The following is a 20890-nucleotide window of genomic DNA, read 5'->3' as shown; positions in this document are numbered from 1 at the left end:
TTCATTACTGGGATTGACATATTTTTTTGACCACAGATGACAAAGTTACCACACATATCAGCTTGGTTATTTAAATTGTTTTTTAAAAAAAAGACAAAACCAGGAAAATTATAAAGAAATTACATAAAAAGAGTCCTTTCTGCTTTTTTTCTTTATGGAATAATTATGATATGGATAAGAAACAACAGAAATAAAAAAAAAAAGGTAGACTCTGAGTGTCGGAATCCAAGAGAAATTACACACAGCACACAGTATTAGGGAGACCGGCTGCACAAGAACAAGGGCTTCAGCAGGGGTGGTAGCCTGTGGCTGTAGCATCAATTCCTGGGATGAATGAACTGCTTTCATTTCCTCAACAGGAACGGTAATTATGAGGAACTGTCTCAGAGTTTGTGCAGGAATGGGATGGGGAAACATGCAGTTTATACATGCAGACACATGGATTAACTACAAATTTTAGTCACTACAATCAAATTACGAGGTTCAAAGAATGTAGAAAGGTACAATGGTACTTATGCATAGAAACATCCTTCCATATATCTCTTGATATCCCGCATAGCCTGTTAGGAGTTCTAAAAGTACCAGATCACAACATTCTGAAAGTAGAAATTCGTATCATAGTCAGAGTGCTGCCTGTCCTTTCAAGATGGTACATGATGTAATTGAGGGAACCTTGTAGCTGTGGAAAGTTTTTGGCATATGGCTAAGTTGGAGGTCCTTTATTTCAAGTTTTATGAGGTTGTGTAGGCTTGCTAAGGCTGGAAATGGGAGTAAGATCTCCTTTCTATCCTTACCAGAGTTCAGGGGGTAAGATAAAACTGGAGTCAGGATTTTCTCAGTCTTGCTTACACCAGTAGAGGGAAAAAAAAAGGTCTTGACCTCGGTCATGACTGATTCTAAGTGGTCAGGTAAGGCCACTAGTGAAATGAGAGTCAAAAATAAATGTAGAACAAGGCCTTTACGCCTTCCAATCAACATGTTCTAAATTTTGGTAATTACTTGAAGCTGCTTATAGCTTTAGCTATTCCTCAAAATCTTTAAAAATAACAAATGCTGAACAACGGAAAAATAACAATTAACAACCTGCTACTGTGATTTCAAATGCAAATACTACTTGAGAATCTATGCTCCCCTTAAGGCAGAGATTTTCCTAAGAGCTCTTGTTAGTGATTATTTGAATTTGTATCCTCAGCACCCAGCACAGTGCCTGTCATATAGTATGTACTTAATAAATGCTTGTTGATTGATGCTGCTGCCACGTTTCAGATGAAATTTTAGATGGGAATAACTTAGAAAGGTTGGATCTAGTCTGAAATAAACATCCCTAATAGACAAAAAAGTAGTCACTATATTAAAAAATGTCAAACAGTGATTCAACAAGCCAAAATAAGTAAAAGAACCAAACCAACCTGTTTGTTTCCTTCAGTCCAATGTATGCCTGTGCTATTTCTCCTTTGTCTTTCATTTTCTGTACATCTTCTAAGAGGATTGTGGAGTCTGTCATTGTATTCTGAAGCAGAGAAAGGTATTTCCGTCATGAGAAATAAATAGTTTGGGGTGCTCATGTAGGGGAATCTTTTATTTAGAGGACTACACTGAGGGACTGGCTCCTAATCTGCAGCCTCCAAAGTCCCTGCTACCAATCTCTCCAGTGTCAGTACTCTACATTAGGCTTGAGGCTAGGGGTTTTTCACCTTTTATGTGAAATGGACAACTATGGCAGTCTGGTGTAGCCTAAGGACTCCTTCTCACAATAACATTTGTAAATATATAAAGTTAAAATACATAGAATTACAAAGGAAAACAATTAAATTAAAATAGTTATTAATTTTTTTTAAATGAACTTATGGACCCCAGGATAAAAGCCCTTGCTCCACAACCAATCCAACATCTAGACAAGTAACATGTTTATATCTATAGCTATATCTATCTGTCTATCTATCCAGAGACAGAAAGACACCCAAAACTGAAATAAATGGATCCATATGTATCATACAGCTCAGTAGCAAGTCAGTCTTGCTACTGCTTCTACTCTGACCTTGTACTCTTGAGTCTAGTAACTAGACTCTTGCTTTGCTCCTGTGGACCAAGCCTCCGTCTCATGCACCATTCCAGTAACTTTATCCTTACCTTGGTACCCTGGTTGGACTCACAGTTCCACTGGGGCTGTGGTCCTGTCTTGCTCTCTTCATCTTCTGCAAAACTAGAGACCTGTTCCTGAACCCCACCACCTACTACCAGACTCCACTAATACCAAAGCCTTGTTGCTTGTCTCCATCAGACTTCTTCTATCCCCTCTTTGTCATTCAATTTCTGTCAGCAGGGTCAGCTACCACCTGTCTACCTCAGGACACCCCTAACACCAATCTGCCTGCCTAGATATTTGCCTATCACCTGCTACCAAACTCCCTTGATAATACACCCACCTGTCTAGACTTTGTCCCATTATCCATGACTAACACTTTATTGGATCACCTGCCTTGTTTGGCCTATAACATTGCTGTTCCAATCCCAATAATGATAGTTAAATGGAAGTCCCAAACAACCAAAACACATCAGAGCAGTCACTATCCCTATAAGGAGAATCATTGGCTTGCCTCTACAGAATACACATGCACTTTAAATCAAGAGTGTACTCCAGAAAAGTGACCTGGTATAAACAGGAATTAGCAAATTAACTGAGTCTACAAAATAAAAAGCTCCTTTATTGTTTTTCTTTCTATTGTGTTCCAACCAATTGTAATAAGTTTTTAAAAGCCTACAGAAATGTTGAATCTTAAATGAAAGTACATTACCCATTTCATATCATTCTAGAAGCTCCTACTTGGCAGACTATGACATCAAGGTTGGCCTACACTTTATACTTTTAAAAAGCAAAACACAACAGGAAAAGTTGTGCTGTCTAAGTAGAACCCAACTAACATCTGACCAGCCATGACTTATAATCTCCATCAGGAAGAGCTTCTCTAGTGGTAGCAGTTAGGCTGAGGAGAATGGCAATGTCTGTAGTAGAGAAAGAGGTTAGCCTAGTAGGCCAGGTTCTACTTCTAACCAATGCAGAGTTAGTGGAATTGAAAGGTTAGAAGAGCATACATTTTTCACAGAGCATACCTCAGATTAAGAACCTATACCCAGCCCTATGGGTTCCCTACTAGTATTCAGTTTACTGAAACATTTATTGACTACTATGTACCATGTATTAACAATTGCTAGAAAAAAGTCCATAGTGCTGTGGTAGAGGAAAATAATGTATGCCCTGAACTGGAGTTCCCTCTTAACCACAGTTCTCCATAAACTCCCATTATGGGATGAAAGTTGATCAGAAAATAGTTTTTGATGTATAAAGATCTTCTTTTTTATAAATTTAACCAGAAAGCATCTATTTTATATGTAAAAAGTATGTGTGAACTGAAATGAGGATTAAAGAGAGATAGTTGATTTTTTTTAAAAACCCTTTATGATTACCTTGTCCTCCTGGAAATCACAAATTGGCAGGCATAAAAGAAGAAAATAAATGCTTACTTCTACAAATAAATACCACCAATGACTCTCAGTTAGAAAAGGCAAAAGCAACAGCAAAGTGACCATGATCACATTTCTCCTAGGGACCCAATGAAGTTGTACAGAATAAAACCTACAGATCAACATGTGCTTATTTTATATCCCTGCAATCTATCTAAGTCTGAGAAACAAGCTTTGTTGTTGGTTTTTTCTTAACCTGAGTTTAGTCTCTTTATCTTTGGGATTTTTTTCTTTCAAAATTGTATAGTCAGAATTTTGAGTTCTAGAACTGGTTACTTCCTGGACCAAAGCTGATCATTGCTGCCAGATACCATTCACAAGAAAGGATGTCACGTATTCTTATAGATCATAGAATATTACCTCTATCAAAATCCCTAGCAATAATGCCTAAGCATACAAGTCATTTTAGATTTCAATTAAGATCTCCTAGGGTCAGGAACTATGCTTATTTTACTTTATATGATGCTTCAGTAAGATATGCAGAAAGGCTTCTTAAATGCTTTGAATAACGATTCTTCTGCCATAGTTTCTAGTTAGCAGTACTAGGTTAATATACTTGTTAAGGTATATACATTGATTCATTTTCTTTTCTTTTGTTCATTCAACACACATTTATTAAGCACTTCCTGTGGACACCATAGTTCTTGCCTTCAAGGAGCTTACAATCACTTCTCATATAGATTTATGCAATACACTACTAATTGGACTTCCTGTTTCGAGACTGATTCATTTTCAAATATTACCTTTAAAAGCAAAACAATAAAAAAAAACAATGGAGAATTCCATTATCATGTCCAAGTGGCAGATTTTAAAATTCATTTTTAATACCTCCCACAGAAGGTTATGAATCATTCTACTGATGTCAACACTTTTAACATGAAAATTTCCTCAAGTAAGAATGCTACAGAAGGCTTCATTTTAAAAGGATTTTTCTTATGAGTGTGCACTATGAAACTTTCCATAGGATTTAGGATTTCACATGTTCCCTGACCAGCTTAAAAAAACAAAACAAAACATGTCTCTTTTTTTCACCTGCTCTGTTTTGGCTACAGAAGATCTAGCCAAGAGCAAATCTATTCAGACACATCTTCCAAGAGACAGGAAGTAGGGGAATTAGCATGACAATTTCTTTTTCTTTGTGATTTGGTGGGCAAGCTAACCTGGGATAATTTACTTTATCCACTAACACTTACCTTAGGTTGAATAGCCTCTTTCTGGCTCACCAGCTGAGACCTCAGGATGAGGACTTCCTCTTTTCTAACATCTAGTTCTTCACTGACTGAAGTCAGCTGCTCCATGAGGACTCTGTAGGCAGGAGCACCTGGAGCAGTCACTTCTGGAGCACCCTTTTCACTGAGGGCTTTACGTAACTCATTAAGCTCATTCTTTAGTTTCTTATTTTCTGATTCCAGTTCTTGACGCTACATAAAATAAAGTCATACCATTTATATTCATATTGCCCTCAAGCTGGTACATTAGAATTATGTTGTGAAAGAACGATATGGTAATATTCAAAGGGCTAAAGAGGAAATGCCTCCCTCTAGTCTATCTGGCACTCTGTCTGATGGAATTAGAGGTGATGTACATTTGAACAGTAGTTTGGTTCACATCTATAACCCAAATTCCAGTGGAAACTATGTTCCAGGCCTACCTGCCCAGGGTGTGGTTGGAGCACAGACCTGAAAAGCCTGCTCTATTCTATAATGACCTCTGAGTATTCAGTCTAGCCCTGGATTGTCCCCATTCTGAAGAACCCTAGAGAGAACAACACTCTTGGTTCTATCCAAAGTCCAAAAATGAAGTTGAATAAACTATTTCCAGTTAATAAGTTCAAAATAGTTAGCTCCTTGAAATATTTACCAATGTTCTCTTTCTGCTTTGGTAAAAATTATGTGGGAAAACAACACACTTAAAAGTTTAGGCTCTATCTATACTTAATGTCTAGCAAAAAGTATTTTCAATGAAACGGATAGAAACTTTGGGCTTCTGTAAAAGAATGTTACAGGAGAAGAAATAAGGAATTGATCTAAATGAAGAGAGAAATTGTGAAGATCATTTTGAGGGATCTAAATTTGTGAAGAAGATCAGATAATTGAATTTGGGTAGGAGAAATTTGGGATAGTTTAATAATACATTGGAAAGCAACTTAAACTAAAGAAAAAGAGAGAGACATCTTTCAGAAGGGCAAAATCTAAAAGAAAAAAAAAGCATTAAGAAATATAGGCCTGAAGAGGAATTCAGAACAAAAAGGAGAAGGTAGTTGTAAAGCAAGGTAAATAATAAAACTGGTAAGTCCAAGAAGAAGTCAGAGAAGAAAAAGATATGGCTGGTCAAGTTTTTATTGACAGAAAGGAAAGGAAGTTGGCTATAGCCCTTAAGTTGTTAAGAGATGATGAAAGGCTGTAAAAGCTTTAATAAAGTGCTTCAGAGAGGAGAAATTTTTGAACCCACTGAACTGGTTGAATGACTGGACTCAAAGAGTAGTCATTAATGGTTCAATGTTAATTTGGTAGAAGGTCTCTAATGGAGCACCACAGGGATCTGTGAATAGCTTGGTGCTGTTTAATATTATTACCAATGCCTCTGATAAGTGAAAGACGGCATGCTTATCAAATGTGCAGAGGACACAAAGGCAGAAAGATTAGCTTATGCACTGGATGGCAGGATTTAAAAAGACTACTATAGATTAGAAGAAGGCTCTGTAGGCTTAATCTAATATGATGAAATTGAATGTTAAGTCTTACACTTGGGTTAAAAAAAATCTCTAAAAGGAAAATGTGAAGAAGACAAGCAGCCATTTGTCTAAAGATGATCCACGGGTTTTAGTGGACTGAAATCTCAGTGTGAATCGGCAGTTTAACATGGGAGCCAAAAGTGCTAATGTGATCAAGGGGATACCTTCGCAGAATAAGAAGGTAAGAGTACCACTGTACGCTGACCTACTGAATTCATTTCTGGTGTAATAGTTTAAGAAGAACATTGATAAGACAAAGAACAAGAGAAGAGCGGCCCAGGTGATGAAGGATCTGTCAATGCTTAGTCTAGAAAAGAGACGTGAGAGCAGAATTCAAATATCTGTCATATGGAAATTTAGAATCATTCTGTTTGGCCTCAAAGGAGAAAACCAGGAAAAATGAGGATAAGATGTGAAAAAGTAAATTTAAGCTCAATGTCTGGAAGAACTTCTTAATATCTCAGACTCTCTGAAAGTGAAATGTGCTGCCTTGGGAGGTGATGGCTTCCTTCTGACTGCAGGTTTTCAAGTAAATGCTGAATGACCCCTTATTAGATATATTATAGTAAGGACTCCTTTTATGTTTAGGATAGATTAGAGGTTGTCATGTCCCTTTAATTTTAAAATTATATGAACCCTTCATGGTATATCTGTTGGCAAACAAAAGACCAGTTTTTCCTCAAACTATTTGTCTGTGGTGTAATTATGGTGTTCCCATAATAATAATTGCCTAATCTAATACATTAACAAACACAGTAATGAAAAAAGTTTAAAAAGAATACGCACTAAGTTCTCTATTCCGTCAGGATAGAGATAATAAGTACATTCTAACCGTGGCCTTCTTCACACGATGCCCCCATTTTTTCTAACTTAAAGGGATGGCTCCAGTGATTGCAGATGAGATAGACTGGGAGGCTGATGCCATGGCAGCTTTTTGTGATGAGACCACAATATCCTGTGGCAAGTGGGTCCATGCAGTGACAGATCTGTAACATCACATTTACAAAGCAGATTCCATAGAAATTGGGGCAGATGGGTACATGAAGGGAGAATCAAGTTGTTCCATATGTGCAGGAATACTTAATTAATCATTTCCTTGATATGCAGGCTCATAGGCATAGCAACTGCAAAGTTTGGGGACCAAAGGCTGAAAGGCCCTATGAGGTAAGGCTATGGGGAATACAATTTAAATGAAACCATAGGGTATACAGAAAACTAATTAAAAAATTGTTTTATCCAGGGTTAAATTTAAATTGGTATTGCTGTAATCTTATTGAAGAACATAAAATTTCAAGAACTAAAATGGTAAATACATCAAACAAATCATATGATTAAAGTATATTTTCAACATTTTCATTTTTTGCTTTATTCCCTATGCAATTTACATGATTCCATTTACATGTGGAGCCCCTCTCACTTGGGTGTTTCAGGAGTTCAGTGAAGGGATATTTATAAGTCTGTATAAATCATCCCTCTCAACCTTACCCTGCCAATGTCTGATTCCATGTTAACCCATCCCTTCTAATGTGCCTTCTGAAATTCCTACTTCATAATTAACAAACCTCTCATCTTAAATGTCCTCCTTTCTTAACCCATCCATTTTCAGGAACTCACAGAGAGCTGGCTCCCCTTGACAACACTGCTTTTGTGGCTACCCTTTCTCTCATAGACCCAGGCTCATTAGTCTTGGTGGGAATATGCCTTGCTCTGCATTGTCACTTCCAGACTCTCTCTATCACCACTACTCAGCAAACTCTACTCCTTTCAGGTTCATGCAATCCAAATTAATCACCTCAATGATTTCAGTGCCTAGATCACAGGCTTTCGCTTCCACCCCAACTCTTGCCTTCATACTAGGGGACTTCAACATACCCATTATATCCCCTCGAATGCTCCAGCTTCCCACTTCTTTAGTCTACTAAATTCTGGTGACCCAGTTCTCCATGGCACTTCAACAACACAAAGAGATGGTCATGCCCTTGATCTTGTTATTACCCACAGATGTTCTATTTTCACATTCATAAACTTCAAAATTCCTTCACGTGATCAAAATCTTATCATTCCACCTTTCCCTGTGTCTTATGACCCCTCACCCTTCTGTATTTCATCCTCCCTATGACCTCCAACCGCTCTTCACCTTTGTTTTTTTTTCTCAATCATCCCTACAACTGGTTTCATCCTCTTCCCTTCCCCTCTAACTTCTCACTGGTGGATCGGTTCAACTCTATATCACCCTCTATTCTCAAATCCTTTGTCCCACAGTCTATAACCTCAACCTCCAATTATGCTATCTATCTCCTTTGTTCCTCTTCACATGTCACTGTACAGACTTGGAGGAAGTCATAAAACTATGTCGACTGGGTCCATTACAGATCTGTGTTACTCAATCTCAGCTAGACCCTTAATTGGAGCAAGGCAACCCTTTTACTTCTCCATAGTTGATTCTATCCCACTTTCCAGAGCAACTCTTGTAAACATTCTCATTTCTTGTCAAGCTTTCCAAAGTAGCCCTTTCCCCCTATCTGCAATTAAGGATGCGACCTTGTATTTCACTAAAAAATAAATGATGCCATTCCCTAAGAGCTCTTCTTCCCTCTTCATCTCATATTACTCAGATATTTTCTCCAACTATCTCCTCCTTCACTGTAGTCAAATGAAGAGTTGGCCTTTATTGCCAAGGGCAATTCCATGCAATCTTGATCCCAGTCCTTCTTGCCTTCACTAAGACTGCCTGCACCATTATTCCTATGATCTCTATAATTGTGAATCTCTCCCTATTTCTCCTTCCCTACTGCTTACAATCCCTCCCATGACCCCCTCTTCCTTAAAAAAGGAAAAAAAACCCTGTGGTTTGATCTAACTATGGCTATTGTCATTCTATATCTTTTCTCCCTTTCTAACCCCTTAAGAAATCTGTCTATACTATGTACCTCCACTTCTTCCCCCTCCCTTCTAAACTCATTTTAATCTGACTTCTGATCTCCTCATTCAACTGAAGCTGCTCTCTCCAAAGTTGCCAATGATATTTTAATTGCCAAATTTAATCATTTAATGACCTTTTCTCAATCTTCACTCTTTCTGATCTTTCTTCAGCACCTGACACTGTAAATCAGTGGATTGACACTGGCTTCTGGATATGCTTTCCTCTCTAGGTTTTGCTTCTTCTCCGACCCATCCTACCAATCCTTCTCAGTCTCTTTTGGTGGATATTCATCCAGAGTATGCCCACCAACCATGGATGCTCTCTAAACCTCTGTACTAGGCCTTCATTTCCTTCTATTTATCTTCTTTGGTGATTTTACCAATTCCCATAGGTTCAGTTATCATCTCTATGCAGGTGGATCCCTAGGTTCACAACCTTGGTGTTATGCTTGCCTCCTCAACTTTATGCACAAATCTAATCCATTGCTAAGTTTTGTTGTTTAGAGTACCTCCATAATACCTTTCATATGTGTCCCCTTCTCTCCATTTACATGGCCATTTCACTAGTTCAGGCCCTTATCACTTCTTATACAGACTATGACAATAACCTTTTAATTAATTCCCATGACTTAAATCTCTGCCCATTCTCATCCATCCTGCACTTAGCTACCCAACTGATTTTCCTAAAGTATAAGTATGACCATGTCATTCCCCTTCCCAAAAAACACTTGCCTGGCTCCCTGTTGCTTCCAGCATCAAACATAAAGTCCTTTGCATAGCATTTAAAGCTTGTACATAATCTATCTCCTTTCTACCTTTCCCATCCTCTTGCGTTTTACTCCTTTCCACACACTTTATAATCCAAATACAGCGGTCTTCTTTCTAATCCCAACACAAATACTATCCTTCCTGTCACAGAACCTTCACACTTGAATGCTCTCCATGCCTAGAATATTCTGCTTCCTTCCTCCACCTATTAAAATCACAAACTTTAAGACTCAGCTCAAATGCCATCTTCTGTAGCAGGGCTTTCCCACCCCTCTATGGTTATTTTTTTTTTCTCTGCATGTATCTCGAATATACCTACTTATCTATTAGAATGTAAGCTCCTTTACAACCAAGGAATGTTTTCACCTTTTTTTGTACCTCTACCACTTAGTACAGCCCCTATTTCATAGAAAGCACTTAATAAATGCTTATTAACTGGCTAGAAAGTTTTATTATTCATCCATCAATAGCTCCTTCTTGCTTTCAAAGCTGTCAAAATTACCTTGAGTGATTCATATTCCAGTTCAGCACCTCTAATTTGAGGTCTTTCTTCTTCCTAGGAGAAAATGAAATAAAACAATGTTTTCTTTGACATTTGATCATAAGTCTTGGTGTGTTTACTTATCCTGAAGGACACAGCTTGATATTTCTCAAGAATTCTACACCAATCTCAATAACTACTGTTTGGTAACTAATTTGGGGGGAAGGGTAACTGTATTTCTTTGAAACCTTTCTCTAAAGGGAGATGACAGACATTCAGGTAAGGCTCCAAAGATATTGAGTTTTCTCTGCTTGTTTGGATGAGCAATGTTGACATTGGTCAGCTGATGGTGGGTACCTTAGCCTTGCTTCGGAGCACCTGCTCCTCCTTTCGGTCCAGTTCATCCTGCATGGCTTGCTTTTCCAGTTCCAATTCAGTTACCCGCTTCTGGAGCTTGAGGAACAAGGACATATCCAGAGGTGCCTTCTTCTCACTTGGTTCCTATACCACAAAACATGTCATCATCAGTGAGGATCAAAAGAAAAATTGTTGAAAGGAAAAAGGAAAATAGAAACTGTATCAGCAAAAACACATCCTTCAATATGCCCAAGAGAAACTGCTTCCTAAACCCAGGTATACATTCTAGAAATCAAAGGGGTGATAAAGGTGCACAATTCAGCAGAATTTCTTAAGTGCTTACTATTTACAAAACACTGGGCTGGCAGAGTGGTGAAGATACAGTTTAGATAAAAGAGTTTCTGCCCCTCCAGGAGCTTACAGTCTACTGGAGGAATAAAAGAACAATACAAGTCAGGGAAGACTTCCTGTGGGGGGCAGCCTTAGAGGTGAGTTCTAAAGTATAAGCACAACTAAGATAAGAGAAAGAAAAAAAAAACTAACAAGAAACAATGTATCTTGGGGCCATCAAATATTTTCTTCCTTTGCTTTTATTTTTTAAGATCTTTGCCTTTAATGTTTAGGGGAAGTGATTTAATGGGGGGGGCAGTGAGGAGGGGAGATGTATATAAAAGTAAAATTTTCTTTAAATATTTTATAAAAATTTCCTTTCCTATTAAAAACAAAACTAGAAACACCTAAATGTAACTAGATCAAATGACCAAAGTGTACCAGCTTTTTAACAACTCTACTCTTTGGGTACATTAAAATTGAGGGTCACCCAAAGAGCAATGGAGGGGTATACAGTGGATGTGAGTAGGCTGCAACATGCTATCAATTAGGAATTTTTATTCTTGGTTAGATTTTATATAAGACTAAGATTTGCAATGTACTTTACAAATATTATCTCATGTCATCCTCACAGTGACCCTGGAAGGTAGGTGCTATTACTATCCCCATTTTACAGATGAGGAAAATAAAGCAGACAAAGGTTAAGAGACTTGCCCATGGCTAGTAAGTATCCAAGGTAGGACATGAACTTGGGTCTTCCTTCCAGGAATCTATCTACTGCTCCATCTAGTTGCCTTAGCAATGTGGGGGAAAAATGTCATCAGAGAAATGTCTGACCAGAAAAGAAAGTGGACCAACTGCATGGCAAAGGCAACTGCAAAAGCAGTTGACAGCCCATGTGCTCCACTGAAATCCACATAGAGATGAGCTCTGGAGAGGAAAGTCTTGAGTCAAGCATGGGGCATTTTCAGGAGATGGTGCCATTTACTCACAAATAACCATGCCTCCAGCTTTTCCTAAATCCTTCTTGCTCAGTCCAAATTGGACAAGTAAGAGAGGCAGGGTTTGGGGTCATAGAAGGTAGAATCATATACAAATCCCTGGTGTTAGTTAATCTTAAAAAGCCTTTTTATGATACAAACAATACTTTTGGAAAAAAAATTTAACCCTGATTCATCTGTTTCATGAGTTTGGGTCATCATTTACCATCCTAGATTTTCTTTCTATCCATCCACAATAATAAGTCTGTTTAATTATAAACCCCAGATAGCTCCTGATGTTTCCCCTTGAGGACTGGAATCATAACTTACTCTTTATAGTCTTTATGGGGAATGACATACTTTCATGGACATGACAGAAGCTTAGAACTATGCTTATTTACAAGGACTGCCATCATCCGTTCTAGAACAAGAAATTAGCTTCTTCTGAAGGTCTATTTTACAGGAAAAAGTTACTTGTTTTAAAGAGACTTTTTTCTCTATTTTGAACGAAATGATGATATAGGAGCATTTTTCTTCCAGGTAAAACTAATAGAAGAAAGAAAAAAGCTCTTTTTGAAAGTATTTCTGGAACTAATCTCTTTCTGATTCTGAAATTTCTCTGAATCAAATATAAAAATAGAAGAGTGGAACTGAAATTATCCTTCTAATAGTTTATCTGAAAAAGGGGAGGGCTGATGGATGACTGGAATAGCCCAATACAGAACTTAATGAAGTTCTGAGGTTATTGCAAAAGGTTCCCTTGGTTTCACTGCTCATGATACAAAACACAAAAATAAAAGCAAAAATTTCTAAATTTTTTTCCCAAGCATTGCTCTGGAACAAAGTTTTATTTATAACAAGTGGTATCAATCAGGCTCAATGATTTTGTTAACCTAAGTGGTTTTCTTTAATTAGCCAAATAACTAGACCAGTACCTAAGCATAAGCAGCTCAACCCTCTATATTCGGGATGTGATTTCAAGGTAGTAAGTTTCCATTTGTGAATACCATATAATTTATCTGTGCTTCCTATAGACCCCTGATAGGCTAAATTTTTTCAGATGCAAAATCTGAACATGAATGGGAGTTGTAAATGAAGCAGTCAAGTATTAATAAACTTAATAAACAAGCATTTGCTAAGTGCCTACAATGTGTCAGGTATTGTAGTAAGTGCAGAGGATACAAAGAAAGGTAAAATATAGTCTCTGCTTTCTAAGAGCTCATTGTCAAATAAGAAGAAAGGATTTTTCTTTCAAATTAAGTACAAATCAGAATTAAAATATATATTACTTTTAGTATAGTGGAAAGAGTATTGAACTTGTGATTAGAAGACCCAAGTTCAAGTCAAACTGATATTTATTATCTGTGAAATCCTTTAGCTTTCTGGGTCTCAGTTTCATCTTTTGCAAAATGAGAATATTACTTGTACTACCTACCTCACAAGGTTATTCTAAGGAAGGAAATTTGTAAACCTTGAAGTGCAATATACATTAGCATGCACTACTATTTTTGAAGTATCAATACACCAATTCATTAAGTGATGTAGTAATTATGCAAGGAATAGCAATAAAATATAGCAACAAAAATTGTCATATGAACAAGAGTAGTCACATGCTACTCTTTATTGGAAAAGTAGGAGCAATGCTATAAAACTCACCTCCATCCTCAAAGGAATGTCTTCCGCCTCTGTCATTTCAGAGCTAAATGTATATTCAGATTCGTTGCTGCTGTGGGTAGAGTCAGTTCTTCTGTGTCCAGGCTTAGGTACATGCTGAAGTTCAATGGAAATAGGGAATAAGCAATAGAGATTCTTTCCATGTGATTTTGATGATAATCCCACCCAGACTTCTTTCTATACTGGTGTTGGGTTCGCTAGGTGGTACAGTGGTGAGAGCATTGGGCCTGGAGTCAGCCCAAGTTTACATTTGGCTCATACATTTACTACCTGTGTGACCCTGGCCAAGTCAGTCAATCTCTGTTTGCCTCAATTTCCTTACCTTAAGTTGGGGATAATAATAGCAACTACTGCCCAGGTTTGTTGTACAGATTAAATGATAGTATTTGTAAAGTGCTTAGCACTGTGCCTGGCACTATATAGATGTCAGCTATCATTATTATTACCCAAATGATTTGCTCCAGGATTCATTTTTTTCAGACTTAACATGATCTTCAATCTCCTCAAGGAGAAGATATCTTTCCTTCTACTATACTGAATGCTCCTCAAACAATAAATAAGCAAAACCAGAATGGCAAGCCAGGAAAACCCTAGTGAAAAATGCTTGTACTTACTAGCTACATTCTCTAAACTTATAAAAAGTAGTTAGTGGATGACCATGTTGGATGAGTAATACAGTATAAAGTTTGAGTGTACCTGAGTTTGGTGTTGTAATCAAATGAGATTTATACAAAGCAAATCTGCCACATTTAATTATGTGCATGATTGTTGCTTCATTGTATAATGGACTGGACATGAATAGTAAGTGGTTCACATAAATGAATTTAACTTGTATTACAACTAAGCATGTCTGGTGTGAGAAAGGAGAGAAAACTGCTGTTCTGAGGTTCCTCTGAAGGTGCTTGGATCTATACCACAATCAATCAACATACATTTGTTAAGCACCTACTATGGACTAGGCACTGTATGAAGTATCTCCAAGGGGCATAATCTGGCTAGACCTCCCTACTTTTCCAAGACAGAGCACCCATGGCCCACATGTTCAAGAAACTGATAAGGGGAAAATATTTCTCCCTTCTTCAGGAAAGGGAATTAATGAGGGGTACGGGTGAGAGAAAGAAAGAGTGGGCTGAGGGAAAGAATGAGACAGAAAGGAAGGAAGGCGACATGTTGGGATAGAAAGAACACATGACTGGGAATCAGGATACTTTGCTAGTCTTGCCCCTGCCACTAAATATGATGCCACCTTAATCAAGTCACCTCACCTCTCCAGGTCTTGATTTAATCTGTAGAGTTTGAATGTGGTGATATTCTGTAGTCTTATGGCTTCTGAACTTGAGCTTCTCCTCTCTGATGATCATCTCTTATCCTCCCACTCTTCCCTAATCTCTTACTCCTCCCGAATCCCTTCTAAGCCGGCATCGGGATCTCCAGTTTCTTAACCACTCCCTGTTCTCTCAGTTCACCATTACTCTTCTGGCTTCATCTCCTCCAGTTACAATCCTGACCATATGGTTGGTCATTTTCATCAATGCACTGTCCTCCCACTCTGAACACCTTGCTTGCTATCTTTTTGCTGCTCCTGTCCTGAAATCTCCAACTCTGGTTTACCCTATCTGCCTTTTCTGCTCCTAGTCCTGAGTGCTGCTCAAGAAAGTCACAAAACTATCCTGACTGGGATCACCTCAAAGTTACAGGATCAACCTTACCTGGGTCGCCACCCACTATACAGGGGTGTTTTTGATGAATTCCCTACTATATTCTCCACAGTAGCTGTTCCAGGTCTCTTCTCAAGCCCAGTTCAAACACACCCCCCTCCCCATCCTTCATACAACTGTCAAAATAATCTTCCTGATGCATAGGTCTGTATTGCTCAGAAAACTTTAGTAGTTCCTTAGGTAGCACAGTGGATGGAGTGCTGAACTTGAAGTCAAGACCTGGATTCTAATCCTACCTCAGTCACTAACTAGCTATATGATCTTGGGCACATCACTTAAACTCCCTCAGCCTCAGGAACTTCATCTGTAGTACGGGGATAATAACAGCCTCCACTTCACAAGACTGTGGCATATGCAAATACAAAAATTGTAGCCTGTTACTTAAAGTCCTAGACGTACTAGATCCAGCCTATCTTTTCCATCTTCTTTTATACTATTCTCCTTCATGTGGTTTATATTCTAGCCAGACCAGACTACTAGCAGTTACCCTACCTTTTTCTGCATGGTCCTACCTCCACACTCTCACCTGTATTATCTCTGTATGCTGACATTTTTTTGTTCCTTCAAGGCCCAGCTCAGGGACCACTTCCTCCATAATGCCACCCTTTACTCCTTCAGCAGAAAGTGATCACAACCCTCCTCAAATATTCTAAGAGTGCTTTGTCTAGATTGTTCCTTTGCTCCTACTATACTTGACCTTGTATCATACATATTTGTAGTATATGTCATATTCCTCCCACCCCATTAGATTTCTTAAGTTCCTTGAAGAGTTTTTATTGTCATTTTTCATTTTTGTGTCTCTGGTGATGAATATGGTGCATTATACAAGAGTAAGTCTTTAGCAGCTGACTGAATTGAAATGAACGCATAGAAATGGCACCAAGAAGGAACAGTGTGGGATGTTAGGTATGCATACTACTTAGAAAGCCCATTAGGAAGGATGGACTACCTGGAGCATTAAAATGCAGTCTAAGTGAGATCACATTAATCTCAACTTTGCAAACCTCAAAGTGCTATATTGTTATCTACTACTATTGATAAAAGAAGGGATTGCTATTAATGTTTTAAAAGCAACAAGTTATAAGATATCAACTCTCTTCAAAAAAGTGTTCTTTGTAGAAGGAAGTGATTTTTATAAGGAAATGGGTAGTTTGTTTCTCCCACTGTCCACTGCCTCCAGGCTAGGTGTGTGCATGTTATAGGCTAGGAAGGAAGTCAAGCAGATATGATGCTGTACCGACTCAGTTGCCTATTTCCTTTTTTATAACACTAGTCCAAGCAGAGCAGAAAATAGGATAATCCTTATTAGTAGGTAAGGCATTTACAGTAATTCATGAGCTCCTTGAATGGCAATTACTGATTGTCAACCTGATTTCCATCAAAGCCATTACCTTATGGGCAACTTCTTTGTAGCATATGCTCAGTGAGTAGTTATATATGGAGGATGCTCCCTGTACCCATGTGAGAAGCTGTTCCTGCCTCTCTTTTTCATTTTCACCATAGTGTGACCCTTCATCTCTCCCTTATATTTTAAGGACCTTGGTTAGGAAAATGTTAAGCATTTATCTTCTTTCCCAGCGTAGAAGGCATTACAGGCAATTCTATCATCTAACCTTCATTTGTATATGAATATAAATCCTGTCCCTTCAAGCAGTAGGAGAGCTAAAATACTCTCTTCTCTCTGATGGTAGACAGAGTTCAGGATATGATATATTCCCAATTTCTTCTTCCTTATTATATTCTAGCTTTGTAACCTGGATAATTAATAGGACTATTTAAATAGCCAATCCCACAGAATCAATAGAGGCCATGGGCATTAACTACAAAGTACACTTTAGCACGAGTGTGTGAATGATAAATATGCAAAAATCATGTGAAGAGACCTATTTTTGCAACTGAAAATGTGGTCAGGTTTTCTTATAGGGTTGATTTGAACAATTAAATTTATAAAATGGGCCTGGCAAGAATGGAAGTGAATCCATGAAACAAAGTCAATCTGTATCCAATTCCATTCAACTGAATATCAGTATCTCATCTTCTTCAAATAACTTACCACCATTAGGGTCATCTCTTCCTTCAGATCATCATACCGCTCCTCTAGACGACTGAATTCATTCAGAAGGTTCTGGTACCTTAACCTTTCGTCATTTAGATCAAGTTCTAACTGTTTCGTTTCCTCTATTAACTTCTTCTCCATGGTCTCTGAAAAATAAAATATAAGGAAAGGCTTAGAGAAAATAGACCATTAGCATATATCAAAGAATCCAACCTAATCCAAAAAGCATTCATTAAGGTAGGCTCTGAGGCCTCAACAACATAACAAAAAATAGATCCTGTCCTCCAAGAACTTACATTCTTCTTTGGGAAGGGTGAAAAGGATGTCACATGTAAACAAATAGATGAGAGAGTGAGAGGGAAAGTGAGAGTGAGAGAGAGAGAGAGAGAGAGAGAGAGAGAGACAGAGACAGAGAGTATGTACATTCTGTTCCTCAAATCACCATAGATATGTATAATATCTAGGAAGAGCACAAAGAGAACACTAACAACTCAGAGGCTTCCTATTGAAGGTGGAACACTGAGCTGACCCTTGAAGGAAGCTAGGGCTTGGCTTCTCAGAGGTAAGAAATGGGGAATGGCAGTTATGTGCTAAAGCTTATTGATGGGAGTTGGAGCACTGAGTTTAGGGAAAAAGCAGGTAGACCAGTTTTTCCGGAATGGAAGTTAAATGAGGTAATCTTGGAAAAGCAGCCTTGGATTCAGATTGTGATGGGCTTTAAATCCTAAACCAAGGAGCCCGGAGGGAATAGGGAACCATTGAAGGTTCTTGAACAGGAGAATGACATGGTCAGACTTGTGTTTAATTAGGGAGGAGGAAGACTAGAAACAAGAATTAATTAGGAAGCTGCTATGGTGATAAGAATCTGAAGTAGTACGGGTAGAAGGAAGGAGACAGATGCAGGAGATATTGTAGATGTAAAATGGATAATCTTGGCAAGTGGCAGGCGCACATACATACAGACACCTATTTCTTCTTTTCTAAAAGAGAAAAGCTATTCCATTATTAAAGATATTTATTAAATCTAAAAGATAAAGGCATCTTTGTTACAGGAATACCCTAACAAACTTAGGGTCAGAGTAAAAAAATCTCATTATGATAAAAGGGAAATGAAATCATTTTTGTTTTTGAATGAAATGATACCAATTACTTCACACTCTAGTGTGAAGTATGGTGAATGTAAAATTCCTGATAAACTCTTTTTCCTACTGTTTTTATGTAATACCTAAAGAGTAATAATCTCATCATGGCACTCATCTTTCAAAAACTCTATTCTAACACTGGTTAAAGTACCTTTTAAAAAAAGAAAATGTTTCTCAAATCTCTCTTGAGGTCTTATATCACTAGTACTCAGTAGAGTTGATTTAACCTCAAGTTAACAGTCTTCACCTCTGACAGTAGCTTCTCCCATACTCTTACCTCCCTATTATTTTCCCATTCCTGACCTCTGGATAACCCCTTACTGTTCACTTCTTAGATTACTAATATTGAATTGCTGAATGTACGAGAGAAAATTGCAGAACCAAGAAGTTCTGGCTGGAGTAGAGGAAAAGACATCAATTCTTTTGTTCATATCTCAAATTAGCCATTTGATACTTTCATCTCTCTAAACTTGTTTTCTCTCAATCCCTGGGCCATGATTTTCTACTCCCAGCTCACTTTTTGACAGCCTTGTCAGCCCACTCAAAGCAAGGACCATACCTTTTATCTATAACACTTGAGGGAGGGGGTGTGGCCTGTTTCCAGATCGGTGACTGCTTTACCTGGGCCACAACTGTAGGCAGGCTTCAGCCATGCTTCACTTTACTCCCTAGTCTTTAGCAATCTCTACAGCAGCCCTACACAACATAGGGCTGCTTGCAACCCTGCCAAAGGATTTTGGGCAGCCTGTGAAAAATGTAGAGGATGTGAAAGAAAGTAAAGATTTAAAGTGCTTTGTCCATGCCCTGCTTAACCCACCTTCTACTAGTCACCACTGTGCCTGTCATGTAACTTGGCAGGTGGGTTGCCACTGCATACTCTCTCCTGTTTGTCACATGATCCATGGCAACCAACCACTGTCAATCTGTCTCTAGTCTGAGAGACACGATTTCATGATAAATAAAAATCTTAAGTAATAAGTGTGATTAATCGATATTAATTGAAATTTTCCTTTTTTTATATGGTTTATTTGCAAAATAGTTTAATCATTAATTATACCTTTACTTGGAAAGTGAGCTGCTAAAAACCTGTATGTGGCCCAAAGAAGTTTAGCCTATTTTAATTTTGGCCCCTACCTACTGCCAAGTTGTGCAGGTCTACTCTACAGTCACCTTGCCACCATGCACTTACCTTCTCTTACTCCCCACCCCACCCCTACCCTCACCTCCCTAGTTCTGGAACCAAGATCAAATCAACCCTGGCCATCACTCCCCACATAGATTGGCTCCCCATTTAGAATGCAGACTCCTTGAAGACAAAGATTGACTTTTCTATTTGTACTCCCAGGGTGTAGCACAGTGCTGACACATAATAACCCCTGATAAATGCTTTTTCATTCATTCATTAAAACCCAACAACTTTGCGTCATACTTCACGTGTTGAATAGATAAAACATCAGGCATACATTTCCCCAACTCCCTCATTTTAATTTCACATCTGTCTGCAGTTATCCTTTCCTCTTTTTTTTTAAATAATCCCAGAAACATTCCTCCTTTTGTAGCTCTTTAACTTGTGCTCTGGATCTTATCCTCAAATGATTCATAAAGAATTTTGCTTTCACATTCATCCCCACTCTTTTTAGCATCTTTAATTTCTTCCCTACACTGCCTCCTTCTACTCTAATCAAATGGTCCGACCAGCCAATCTCTGACCATAATGACTCTCCTAAATAGGCGGTTAGAACATAGCTTCTATTTCACTTCTATCTTTCATGGTTAAATTCCTCAACAGGCAGTTTCCACTCATTGCCTCTTTCTCCTTAATCCAATAAAATTAGGTTTCCTTTCTTACCACTTCACTAAAACTCTTCTAAAGGTACAGTACTGAATTTAACCTCTGCTTTCATCTCTCTTGATACTTCTGTTACACATTATGTACTTTACCAGTTCTTGTTAAAACTCTTCTCTCTTGACTTTTTTTTTGGACACCCCATTTCCCCTACCTCTCACTTTTCTCTGGTCCTCTTCTTAGCCCAAGGTTCAGTTTGAGCTGCTTACTTTTATATCCCATTAAGGAGTGGTAGTTGTATCACTCTAACCACAACCTGAATTCTTATGACCTTCAAACCTACATCTTCCGCCTTAATTTCTTACCCTTTCACTTGTCAACTACACTACACTTAAATATCTATCCTCTTAATGTTTTAAA

At 38.1% G+C, this 20890-nt stretch overlaps 1 protein-coding gene across 3 annotated transcripts in view; it reads right to left on the bottom strand.

Moving 5' to 3' along the window:
- The window catches only part of MYO5A (myosin VA), a 232181-nt gene that overhangs the window by 34134 nt on the left and 177157 nt on the right, over positions 1-20890 (bottom strand). For 2 of the 3 annotated variants that reach the window (XM_036734147.1, XM_036734144.1), the window contains exons 24-30: positions 17540-17688; positions 13751-13864; positions 10785-10928; positions 10449-10502; positions 4716-4943; positions 3466-3474; positions 1410-1510 (exon numbers count right to left, since the gene is read on the bottom strand). In XM_036734147.1, coding sequence (XP_036590042.1) covers positions 1410-1510; positions 3466-3474; positions 4716-4943; positions 10449-10502; positions 10785-10928; positions 13751-13864; positions 17540-17688 — 799 coding nt within the window. The remainder of the gene's footprint in view (positions 1-1409; positions 1511-3465; positions 3475-4715; positions 4944-10448; positions 10503-10784; positions 10929-13750; positions 13865-17539; positions 17689-20890) is intronic. The other variant, XM_036734145.1, reaches the window with a different exon arrangement.

The sequence above is a fragment of the Trichosurus vulpecula genome, chromosome 8 (genome assembly GCF_011100635.1).
Source record: "Trichosurus vulpecula isolate mTriVul1 chromosome 8, mTriVul1.pri, whole genome shotgun sequence".
Lineage (NCBI taxonomy): Eukaryota > Metazoa > Chordata > Mammalia > Diprotodontia > Phalangeridae > Trichosurus > Trichosurus vulpecula.
Note: the sequence above shows the minus strand (reverse complement) of the source record. Positions and strands in the feature narration are given on the sequence as shown.